Consider the following 12082-nt stretch of genomic DNA (forward strand, 5'->3'; position numbering starts at 1 on the left):
GAGAGAGAGTCTCGCTCTGTCGCCCAGGCTGGAGTGGAGTGGCTGACCGAAACCTCCGCCTCCCAGGTTCAAGCAATTCTCCTGCCTCAGCCTCCTGAGTAGCTGGGGTAACAGGCATGCGCCACCACGCCCAGCTAATTTTTGTATTTTTGGTGGAGGCAGGGTTTCACCACCTCGGCCAGGCTGGTCTCGAGCTCCTGATGTCCTGATCCACCCACCTCGGCCTCCCAAAGTGCTGGGATGACAGGTGTGAGCTACCGCACCTGTCTGTCATGCAATTGTTTTAAAGAGACAGGATCCTGCTTGCTCTGTCGCCCAGGCTAGAATGCAGTGAAGCGATCAGAGTTTTATTTTTTATTATGTTGTCTTTGGAGACAGGGTCTCACTCTGTTTCCCGTTGCTGCAGTGCAGTAGAGTGATCACATCTCACTGTAACCTCGACCTCCCGGGCTTATGTAACCCTCCTGCCTCAGCCTCCCCAGTAGCTGGAAATACAGGTGCACACCACCATGCCTGGCTCATTTTTGTATTTTTTTGTAGAGACAAGGTTTGGTTATGTTGTCCAGGTTAGTCTCAAACTGGGCTCAAGTGATCCTTACCCCTCGGCCTCCCAAAGCTCTGGGATTACAGGTGTGAGCCACTGTGCTGAATCATGTTAATGTAATATTTTATTTTATTATATTTTGAGACAGAGTTTTGCTCTTGTCACCCAGGGTGGAATGCACTGGCGCAATCTCGGCTCACTGCAACCTCTGCCTCCCGGGTTCAAGTGATTCTCCTGCCTCAACTTCCTGAGTAGCTGGGATTACAGGCACCCACCACCACGCGTGGCTAATTTTTGTATTTTTATTGGAGGCGAGGTTTCACCATGTTGGCCAGGTTGGTCTCGAACACCTGACAACAGGTGGTCCACCCGCCTCGGCCTCCCAAAGTGCTGGGATTACAGACTGAGCCACCGTGCTTGGCCTAATGTAATGCTTTAAAAACTAATGCAAAAGAATCTCTGATGAGCAATATATAAAGACTTTAAATGAACTGAGCATGGTGGTTTGTGCCTTTAGTCCTAGCTACTCAGGAGGCTGAAGTGGGAGGCCCACTGGAGCCTGGGAGGTCAAGGCTGCAGTGAGCTATGATGGCAATCCTGCACTCCAGCCTGGGTGACAGAGTATACGCCGTCTTGAAAAAAGAGAGGCCAGGTGCCTTGGCTCACACCTGTAATCCCAGCACTTAGGGAGGCTGAGGCAGGAGGATCACTTGAGGTCAGGAGTTTGAGGCCAGCCTGAGCTACTTGGGAGGCTCAGACAGGAGAATCGCTTGAACCCGGGAGGCAGAGCCGAGGTCTTACCATTGAACACTCCAGCCTGGGCAACAAGAGCAAAACTCCGTCTCAAAAAAAAAAAAAGGAAAGAAAGAAAGAAAAAGATCGGCCGGGAGAGGGTGGTTCATGCCTGTAATCCCAGCGCGTTGGGAGACTGAAGTAGGAGGATCACCTGAGGTCAGGTTCGAGGCCATCTGGCCAACACGGCAAAACCTCCGTCTCTACTAAAAATATAAAAATTAGCCGGGGGTGGTGGCGCGCGCCTGTAATCCCAGCTACTGGGGAGACTGAGGCAGGCGAATCACTTGAACCCAGGAGGTGGAGGTTCTGGTGAGCTGAGATTTCGCCATTGTACTTCAGCCTGGGCGACAGAACAAGACTCCGTCTCAGAAATAAAAATATTTCAAAACATTTCTTTTTAAAAAAAAATTTTTTTTTTCTTTTAGAGGCAGGGTCTCGCTATGTTGCCCAGGCTGCAGTGCAGTGGCTATTCACAGGCACCATCCCACTACTGATCAGCACGGGAGTTTTGACCTGCTCCGTTTCTGACCTGGGTCGGTTCACCCCTCCTTAGGCAACCTGGTGGTCCCCGCTCCCGGGAGGTCACCATATTGATGCCAAACTTAGTGCGGACACCCGATCGGCATAGCGCACTACAGCCCAGAACTCCTGGGCTCAAGCGATCCTCCCACCTCAGGCTCTCGAGTAGCTGGAACTACAGGCACGCGCCACCGCGCCAGGCATTTCAAAACATTGCTAAATGTTGATGTCTTAGTTTTTTTCGACGTCCCTGTAAATTTTCTTTTCAGGCGAGTACTTCACAGGCCTCAACCGATTCCGTTCCCAGAATGAATGAAGCCTGCGTTTGGCCCCGCCCACAGAACAGCAGACCACGCCCCTCGACGGACCAACCCCGCCCCCAAAGCACAGGCCCCGCCCCCGGACGCGGGTCGTGCAGTCGCTGGGTGCCTGCAGTCCCCCGCGCGCTGCGGCGCGTCACTTCCTGGGCGGTGGCGAGAACGAGGCTCACTTCCGTCCGCGGGGGAGCTGCGGCGGTGGCGGCGCAGGAGGCCGGGCCGGGGCGCGGAGAGACCGTCGGACGCACGGGCGGGCGGCCGGGAGCCATGGAGCGCGGCCCTGGGGCCCGGGGGCGCGGGCCGGGGTGGTGAGTCCTGGGCAGGGGCTGGGGCAGGGGCGGGCGCGGCCGCGCGGGGTGGCCTCGGTTCCGACCGCGGCCGTTTGGGAACCCGGGCCAAGCCGCGAGGCCCTGGCACCCCGGCTGGACGCCCCCGAGCCCTTGCAGTTCTAGGGCGGCCCGGGTCCTGCCAGGGGAGTCCACAGACGGGGCGGGGACCGCAGGTGAGCACCTGTGACTGGGAAAGCGCTGTCCCCATCCATTCAGCGCTCCGGCGTGGGGTGCGCTCCCACCTTCCTAGGGACGCAGCCCCTGCCTTTGGGGAGCGCCCCTCCGAGCCACCGACTCCGCTCCTTCCCCCGAAACTGCCCCCCATTCCGACCCCCGTTTCGTCCCCTGGTTCCCCCTGGCAGCTCCCAGGGGCCCTTCCGAGCCCCGCTTCCGAAGCAGCTCCTAGTCGCTGTTCCCTTTCTCAGGCGTCTTCCTGCCGCCCTGACTCCTGGGCAGGCCTCCCCGCCTCCGCTCGCGTCGGCTCTCGGGGATGCAGCCCTTCTCGCTGTCTATCCCCTTCTCGGGACTTCTCCGTGGCCCCGCCATTTCTCTCAGGGTGAAGTTCAGACTCCGCAACGGGGCTCTCGCGGGGGCGACCTCACGCGTCTCAGGCTCTCTCTTGGCACCCGTCTGGTCTGCTCTACCCAGGAGCATGCTCTGTCACCTGTGGGGTTTTGCCCCTGCTTGTCCCTCTGTCCCATCTCCTGTCACCTGGCCCGTTTGTCTGCCCTCTGATGGCCGCGCCTCCCCGCAGGCGGGTTTCCCACCCTGACTGGCTGGGTGAGGTGCCACCACAGTCTCCAGCATGTAGGTCATGTTCCAGTGTTTTGGCTGCTGGGTTGCTTGCTGGTCCTCAAAACACCTCTAGCTCGCAGAGGGGTGCCCACTTACGGTGCTTGGGAACAGAATTGGTGGGATTCAGGATGTCGAGGGTGTGTGCCCAGTGAGTGAGTGAGGTGTCTGGGTTTGCAGTCCCCAGTCCAAGCCCATTAGTGACATAGGGAGGTTCCAGTTACCTGTGACTGGAGAGGGGACTTTCCCTTCCCTGTCAAAGCTGGCGGGCCTTGGGGATTCATTCCTCCTGTGCTTCCTTAATTCTTTGCTGCCTGCCATCTGCCTCATTCCTTTAGTGAGTGTCAGGTCATGGGCCTGGCCTCATGGAGTTTCTGTTGTGGGGTTGAGGGGAGATCGGGTCAAACGTGTGAAAAATACAAGCTATGGGAAGGAACCTGGAGCCTTGAGAGCGTGTAAGGTGTCCTGTCCCGGCCTGGAGGACTCCGAGAGCCTCGGGAGCGAGGTGCAAAGGGTGGTTGGGATGGGCAAGGCTGTCTAGTGAGGTTGGGGAAGGGAGTTCCCGGCAGGGGAGCTCAGGCGGGAAGGATCAGTGTGGCTTGTCTCGGGGCAGCCATGGGTGGCCGGTGTGAGATGAGTGGCTGCGAAGAGGCCGGCCCGAGCTGGACTGCAGACCTGGCAGGCTGTGGAGAGGGCTTGATTTCTACCCAGAGAATAATGGGAGGCGCACAGGACACCCCAAGCCGGAGGTGGTGCCATCGTGTTTGTGTGGTGAAAGATGGTTTGGCTGCTGGGGGAGAATGTCCCGGAGCAGGTGATCAGCCAGGATGGAGGCCGTTGCTGCAGCCTTGGTGAAAGGTGATGGAGGCAGGGACCGGGTGGTGGCTGATGGGAGACAGGGGCACCGCCGGGCTGGTGATGGACCAGCTTAGGTCTGGCGGGTAGAAGGGGGTGTCAAGGATAACACCTTTGTTTCTGGTGTGGTTCGTGGGGCCCTGGCTCATCTTCGGGGTCTCCAGGGGTCTGCTCCCTGCCTACTGGGCGCTCAGCAGACAGCGGCATGATGCCACCTACTCTGGGCCCTCCAAGTACCAGCACCAGCGGGCAGCACGGTGGGGCCTGGAGCTCTGAGAATACATTGAAAGCTGACATCAGCCTTGATGCTGTGGATGCTGGCCCCATCATTCTTTGGGGCACGTCTGTCCTGGACACCCGGTCCCCAGCGGTGACACCCAAAACTCTGGACAGTGACAGATTTCCCCGGGGGGAGACTCGCCTCCATCTGAGAAGCAGAACCCGCGCAGTCGTCCATCCCCCCTGAGAAGCACGTGCACTTGAGATTGGCCTCTGCCTGGGAGTCTGGGGCACTGGGTGCCGTCCCTGTCCCAGCCTGTCTTGCACAGCTCCCTCTCCTCCTCGTGAGCCCTTGAGTCCGGGCCATGGGAACGTGGGTCTCACATCCCGGGGCCTGAGGGAGCAGGTGTTTCTGGGCCTGAGGCTGCTCCTTGGTGGAGAGGGCGTCCCCATGGACTGTGTCTGTGTGGCCCGCGGCCTTCTGCGTGTCCATCTGTGCCCACATCTGCCTTCGAGCCTCACCTCCCTGGCCCCGCGGTTTTCTCACGCTGTGACCCAAAGACCCAAAAGCCGAGCGTTCCAGGGTGTTCTGCTGCTGAATTGAGTTGTGAGCGTGTCCCTCGTCGCTCCAGTCTGAAGGAGAAGTGTGGCCGGCGGATAGGCGTCTCTCAGACCTCGGTGTTTTCTCCGCGTCTGTCTGGCGGCAGCTCCCTGCACTGTTGTGGTTGCTTCAGCAACTTCACAGTTGTCGCCTTCGTGCATTTCATGACGTTCTGCAGAAAGGAAGACGGTCCGAGCTTCCCCTGAGCCAGGCGCCTCCACTCCCTTCCTCCCCTCACTTGACTTCCTGTGGGGTCTGTGGTGTCTGCATTTATAGAGGAGGATGCGGAGGCCTCGGGAGGGCAAGTGACTCACCCAAGGCCACAGAACCCTAAGTCAGCACAGGAGAAGGCGCCCCTGACCCCCCACCCTCCCCTGCCCCTCAGCAGGCCTGTCCCCAGCACAGAGAAGAGCCGTTGTGGCGCCCGCGGGCCTGGAGCCTGGAATGTATCCTGCCTTTGTTTCTAGAACGTTTGTTTGTTCTGTTTCCTCTGTCTCCAGACATCGCAGGCCGGTGGGGCCTGGCCCCTGTGCTCCATCACGTACAGGGCCTGTTCAGGTTCCCCGTGGGTCCCTTCAGTCTGAGCTCTGTCCTTGCCCCAGCCGCCCGTCACGGGGGGGACTAGGGGGGCAGAGATGGGCCAGGGGTGGGGCTAGGCAGGCAGCAGTGCAGACCGAGTCCTGGGGCATGGGGTTTCCCTGGTGCTAGGGCTGGGCATTTTGGGGGTGGGTGGGGCTGGGGTCATGTCCCCGCACGCTGTGGCTATACTCACATGGCAAAAGCGGATGGGGTGATGGCCAGCCGAGGGAGGGTGGGGGCCTTCATCCCACGGAGAGGGGTTTGAGTTTGGGGGTCCGCCGAGCCACAGGGCACAGTGCCTGACAGGTCGAGGGAGGGCCGAGGGGATGAGGACCGGCCAGACCCGGGCCCATGCCGAACCCTCGCCCCTGTGGATGCCCCGCCTCCTGGGGGCACCCAGCTGGACCGAGGCACCTCCAAAGGGCCCCACACACCCGTGTTCCCCTGCAGGGCTTCCCATGGCACGACATGGAGACCGGTGGTTGCAAGACTCCTGGGGACTCGGCTTGGACCGCGATGGGGCTGGGCCCTGGCCTCCTAACAGGGCTGTTGTCTGGGGCGGTAGCTGGGGGGGCGCCCTCCCCCCTGCCCGCGACTCGGAGCACCCCCACCCCTTCCCTGCCGGGCCAGGCCGGGCGGCGTTGTTGGCGGGGGCCCCGGAGGAGGCCCGGCCCGGGCGGCACCCGCCATGAACGGGCTGTCGCTGAGTGAACTCTGCTGCCTGTTCTGCTGCCCGCCCTGCCCTGGCCGCATCGCTGCCAAGCTCGCCTTCCTGCCGCCAGAGGCCACCTATTCCCTGGTGCCTGAGCCTGAGCCGGGGCCTGGTGGGGCCGGGGCCGCCTCCTTGGGGACCCTGCGGGCCTCCTCGGGTGCACCTGGGCGCTGGAAGCTGCACCTGACGGAGCGTGCCGACTTCCAGTACAGCCAGCGCGAGCTGGACACCATCGAGGTCTTCCCCACCAAGAGCGCCCGCGGCAACCGCGTCTCCTGCATGTATGTTCGCTGCGTGCCCAGCGCCAGGTGAGCAGTACGGCCGTGCCCACGCTGGGTCACCCTGTGCTTGCGGCTCCCATTTCCACCTGGGGTGCTTGGCATGGTTGGTGGCGCCCCATAGGGCTCGAGCCTGCTGTGAAGGGCTGTCCCGCCAGCATGGGTGGTGTCCCCGGCCAGGCCGGCCTCATCCCTCTGGTGATTTCCTCTTGTAGATGAGGACACCAGGCTTAGGGAGGCCCTCCCCAGCTGGCATGGGTAGGCTGGCTGGATGACTCCAGCGGCCCAGCACCTTGGTGGTTGCTTGCCGGGTGAGAGGTGGGGCACAGGGGCGGCCCTGGCCTGTGGGTGCTTCCGCCTTCTCACCACGTGGAGTTCTGACCACATCTGAGTCCAAAGGGCGAGCCCTTACCTTCTGGCCGGGCTGGGCAGGGGCCTGGGGGAACTGGAGGGAGCAGTCCATGGGAGGGCCAGCCTGGCCGCCTGCTCCTGGCATGATCTGGGGCAGCTCCCGGGCCGGGAAGCAGACGGGCCTTGGGGCTTGGGCAGGGTGGCGGGGCAGGAGGGGCTGTGAGTGTGAGCAGGGATTGGCTGCGTTTACTTGTCGGGGGCAGCAAGCCTTTGCTTGTTGGGGTCCATTTGTCCCCCAGTAGTGAGGAGACCATTCTGTGAGGGGTGCAGATAGCTCTGCTGGCAGCCTTGCAAGCTCCCCGGGAACGTCCAGAAAGGTGGGCCTTTGTGTCCCCCCTCGCCCCCCGACAGTGTCCAGGCTCCTCCAGGGAAAGGCTCTGGGGCAGCAGAGCCCCCGCAGCCAGGCACACTCGGCCAGTCTGTCCTGAGCAGGTGATGTGACCGATGGGCCCAGTGTCCTGCGTCACACATGGGAATCCTGAGGCTCCCCTCCTGGCCTCTGCAGCCCAGGCTGCGTGTCCCCTGCCAGCTCTCCTGTCCTCTCCTGGTGGGGAGCCCTTGGAGATGGAGCTGGGCTGTTGTAGCCTCCCCTCCCCTTTGGGCCCCCCCCACCCCGGGAGGGGAGTAAACGAGGCGCTGGCCGTGGCTGGCCACAGGGTGGGCTGTCAGCCGAGTCCCCCTGCCCTGGAGCTGGGCGTCGGGATGAGGGGTGTGAGCGGCCCTTTCCGGCCTGCCGCAGGTACACGGTCCTCTTCTCGCACGGCAATGCCGTGGACCTGGGCCAGATGAGCAGCTTCTACATCGGCCTGGGCTCCCGCCTCCACTGCAACATCTTCTCCTACGACTATTCCGGCTACGGTGCCAGCTCGGGCAGGCCCTCCGAGAGGAACCTCTATGCCGACATCGACGCCGCCTGGCAGGCCCTGCGCACCAGGTGAGGGCAGCCCCGGGGCAGCTCACCCGGGGCACACCCGAGACGATGCCAGGCTGGGTGCCCGGGGTGGGCTTCCCTGGGAGGAAGGTGGGTGGTGTGGGTGGTCCTGCAGGAGGGGAGCCACCATGGATGCACGTGGCCAGAGAGCTGGACAGGTGAGCTTGGGAGTGTGGGTGCCGCCTACACATGGCTGAGGTGGGGTCAGGTGGTCCTCCCACACCCTGGCCTGGGAGCCCCTGGCCTGAGGACCAGAGGGGGCTGAGCTTGTCACAGTGGCATGGAGGCTACCCGGTGGGAGGGGTAGGTGGTATCTGGGGGTCTGTGCACGTGTGGCTGGGAGCCCACGGGCCAAGGCAGCACTTGGGGCGCAGGTGAGGCTGAGGCTGCTGCGTCCACGTCCTGGGGCCTGGCCCCTGAGGCCCGGTGGTGGTGAGCTCGGCCATCCTGGGCGGGGCCTGCAGGGTCAGGTGCGGGCTCCCAGCACACACTCAAGGTCTGGCCAGCCTCGACGCCAGGCCTGGCCCTCCTGGTCATCGGGATCCCCAGCCCCGCACTAGCTTGGCCCCTTCACCAGTGTCTGAGCACTGCCTGGGCCGGTGCTGCTCTGGACAAGGAGACCGGGCGGGCTTCTGGAGGCCTTTTCTGCTCGCCACCAGCTGGGGCTGTCTCGTCTAGGCCTTGCTTGGTGACCTGTTCCTGCAGGAACCGGGCGCAGCTCTGAGAAGTCACAGGCCCTGGGGAGGTGGGGTCCTCGTTGCCTTGGCAATAGCCAGGCAGTGCCTGCTGAGGGCCTGGGAGCTGGGTCCCCTGGCACCACCCTGGCTCTGGGGGCCTGCATTGGGTTTCCTGGCAGTGTGGGGCACTGACACCGAGCAGCACTTCATGTGGCGTCCTTGGCCCCTTCTGTCTCTACTGCCTGGGGCACTGGCAGAGTCACACCCGCCATGGCCACTTCTGAGCTCTGTCCGCTCGTCCATCTGTCCTGCTACCGCTTTGTCCTGCAGGAACCTCGGCCGGAGCTGTGAGGGGGAGGGCAGAGTGGTGACATCCAGGTGGCAGCTGGGTGCTCCTGCTTAGAGAAGGAGCCCACGCCGCGCCCCCCCTTCCCCAGCCTGCATGTGTATCCCCAGGCGGCCCAGGGGACCCTGCCCTGTCCCAGGGGCCGTGGACAATGTACAGGCGACAGAGCTACGCACTCCTTTCCTTTTGGAAGCAAGACAGGGCTGGGCTGGCTCTGCTGGCCAGGGCTGCCAGGGAGCAGGCCGGGGAGGCAGAGGCAGTGAGCAGGGGCCACAGGCACAAGTCAGGCAGCAGCCCTTTGAGGCATGGGCGAGTGGTGAGCTGTGGAGTGCTGCCAGGGGGCTAGGGGTCCAGGCCAGGGAGAGAGACACCCCTGCTGGCGGAGTCTGAATGCCAGGCAGACGGGACACGCACCTGCCCATGCTTCTTCCTCGGAGGACGGCATCTGCCCAGGATCAGAGCCTGGAGCATGTGGGAGGAGAGCTGTGGGATCCCAACCTGGGTAGGGTGGCGGGTAGGTCCCCGTGTGGTTGGGACTGAGCACAAGGGAGCCTTGGAGCTGGTGCTGGATCCGCTGGGCCAGGGGTGGCAGGCACACCAGTGACTCAGGTGGAGGGCGGCCCAGGTGGGGGCTGGTGGTGCTGAGGTGGCTGAGGACTTGTCCACTCCCAAGGGAAGGTGCCGCCTCCTCAGCCGCCACCCTGCACACCTGGGTTGTGCTGGCACCTCATTGGGCTTGGGGACTCCGAGGGTCCCAATTGGGTGGAGACATCTGGGGACACAGCTGCCTGAATTGCCCATGGCCAAGCTGGTGGGCAAGGGCTACAAAGAGGAAAATCGTCCTCTGCCCGGGCCAGCGCACCAGGAACGGCTTTCTAACCCGGGCAGGAAGGCGTGAACATTCAGGATGTCGGGGGCATGCAGTTCCCAGTGTGTGCCTAGGGGTGACCAGGAGGAGAAGAGGCGCCAGGGCCTCCCCTACCCTTGCCCGAGGGGCACTCCCTACACAGGATCCCAGCAGATCCTGTCTAGGAAACGCCGGTGAAGGTAGCACCAGGGAACGGGGCGGGGCCGCTGGCTCCGCCCACCGCCGCAGTGTTCGGGGGCTGGGGGCGAGCCCCGGAACTGGTGTGGAGCCTGGGCCTGACCCACGGACTTGGCTGCGCGGGGAGACCGGAGGGTCGCACCCGGAGCTGGGCTCGGGGACGCCGCCGGCGGGAGGGGTGCACGCGCATCGGAGACCGCGGCTGACCCTGCTCCGGCGCCGCCAGGTACGGCATCAGTCCGGACAGCATCATCCTGTACGGGCAGAGCATTGGCACGGTGCCCACCGTGGACCTGGCCTCGCGCTACGAGTGCGCCGCGGTGGTGCTGCACTCGCCGCTCACCTCGGGCATGCGCGTCGCGTTTCCCGACACCAAGAAGACGTACTGCTTCGACGCCTTCCCCAAGTGAGCTGGCCGGCCGGGGATGGGGACCGGGACGGGGGCGGGGGCGGGGCGGGGCCGGGCCGGGCGGGGATGGGGACTGGGACAGGGGCGGGGCCGGGGCGGGGCCGGGCCCGGCGCGAGGTCTTACCTGCCGCACGCCCCTCCCGCAGCATCGAGAAGGTGTCCAAGATCACGTCGCCCGTGCTCATCATCCACGGCACGGAGGACGAGGTGATCGACTTCTCGCACGGACTGGCGCTCTACGAGCGCTGCCCCAAGGCCGTGGAGCCGCTGTGGGTGGAGGGCGCCGGGCACAACGACATCGAGCTCTACAGCCAGTACCTGGAGCGCCTGCGCCGCTTCATCTCCCAGGAGCTGCCCAGCCAGCGCGCCTAGCGGCGGCCGGGCCCCCACCGGCCGGACCTCAGCAATAAGGCGGCCCCCGGACCTCACCCCGCGCTGGCCCCCGGGGGCTGCATGTGGACCCCCGGGCGGCCCAGGGGACCCTGCCCCGACCCAGGGGCCGTGGACGATGTACAGGCGACAGAGCTACGCACTCCTTTCCTTTTGGAAGCAAGAAGAAAATACGTGCAAACGGAAATTAAAGATTTAAAATTTTAGGGCTGCTCTCCTTCCTTTCATGGCTGTGCTCACTCTCTTGAGTGCTCAGCGAGGTCGAAGGGAGCCGGGATTTCCCGGTTTCGCCCCCGAGTCCCCAGGAGAAACCAGCACGGACCCCCTTGTGGGTTTCGGGGTGGGTCTGGGTCTAGTCCGGGGGGCCCTTAGGGAGCTGCGTGGGCGGCGATGGATTGGGGCAGCATTTGAGCCCAGGACCCTTGCGTGTTTCCTGCGGAAGCAGGTGAGCCCTGCTGGGTGGCTGCGATGAGGACGCCAGGCGTGGGGGCCCTGCTGCCATCGCGGGACCGATTGCAGCCCACGACAGCTTCCCGTCGGTCCCGGGGCCCCACTGCAGAGGGGCCAGGACGGCGCACTCCGTGTCAAGTGCCGTCCCAGTCGGACCCCAGAGCTCGGGCAGGCCGCTTCCTTTGTAGACAGGGAAGTTGGGGTCCAGCAGAGGGCGGTGGCAGGTGCTTGGGCCCCCAGGGTCTCCCCTGAGAGAGGGAGCCGATCCTGGAGCTGGGGTCACGAGAAGGGTTCCGACGATCTCTAGGCCAGAAGCCCTAGAACCGAGAGGACTCGGGAACCGGTGGCCTGCCGTCCACCAAAGGGTCGGGCGGGGTTCAGCCTGTGTCACGCTACCAGACAGTGGCGAGGCCAGGACCCCAAGCCGCCTCCGACTAGCTCTAGTCCGCGGCCCCTTTAAGAGGGGGCGGTGCTTCAGCCTGCGCGCGGCAAGGACGCCGCGTCACTTTCGGGGCCGCAGCACGGGCGGAAGCGGAAGTGGCGGCGCGTGCGCGGAAGTGTAGACGGCGGCGGCTGCTGGCGTCTGACCGTGGACCGGGAGGCGGCCTCCTCGGTGGTAAGTGGCGGCCGCTGGGACCCAGTGCGGGACCCGTCCGGCTGGGCCTTGCCCCTTTCCGGCCGCTCCCACGCCTTCCCTCGGCCTCGAGTCCCTCGTGGGCGCGTGAGGGCCGCCGCGGGGTCCGGGGCGCGAGGCAGCGCCCGCCGCTCCGTGGTAAGCGGTGCCACGGGACGTTCGGAAGGAGACCTCGCTAGAGCAGGGGACGCCCGAGCTCCTGGCTGACCACGGGGCCTTTGCACGGACTGGGCTTTGCGACCGCAGTGT

General features: G+C 64.1%; 1 protein-coding gene across 1 annotated transcript; it reads left to right on the forward strand.

Annotated features, from left to right (window-relative positions):
- Positions 1–2295: 2295 nt before the first annotated feature.
- Positions 2296–10955, forward strand: ABHD17A (abhydrolase domain containing 17A, depalmitoylase). Its single transcript, XM_032252378.1, has 5 exons — positions 2296–2483; positions 6001–6570; positions 7691–7885; positions 10177–10356; positions 10506–10955. Exons 2-5 carry the CDS (start codon positions 6239–6241, stop codon positions 10729–10731), a joined length of 933 nt encoding a protein of 310 aa, XP_032108269.1. The 5' UTR covers positions 2296–2483; positions 6001–6238; the 3' UTR covers positions 10732–10955.
- The last annotated feature ends 1127 nt before the right edge of the window (positions 10956–12082 follow it).

Source organism: Sapajus apella, unplaced genomic scaffold, assembly GCF_009761245.1.
Source record: "Sapajus apella isolate SASKATOON/1434 unplaced genomic scaffold, GSC_monkey_1.0 scaffold77, whole genome shotgun sequence".
NCBI classification, from domain to species: domain Eukaryota; kingdom Metazoa; phylum Chordata; class Mammalia; order Primates; family Cebidae; genus Sapajus; species Sapajus apella.

Excerpts from the sequence above, each read along its gene's own strand:
- ABHD17A (XM_032252378.1), top strand. The coding sequence starts at position 6,239 with ATGAACGGGCTGTCGCTGAGTGAACTCTGCTGCCTGTTCTGCTGCCCG. Across the intron at positions 6,571-7,690 it reads CGCTGCGTGCCCAGCGCCAG|GTACACGGTCCTCTTCTCGC; the intron begins GTGAGCAGTACG and ends GGCCTGCCGCAG. Across the intron at positions 7,886-10,176 it reads TGGCAGGCCCTGCGCACCAG|GTACGGCATCAGTCCGGACA; the intron begins GTGAGGGCAGCC and ends CGGCGCCGCCAG.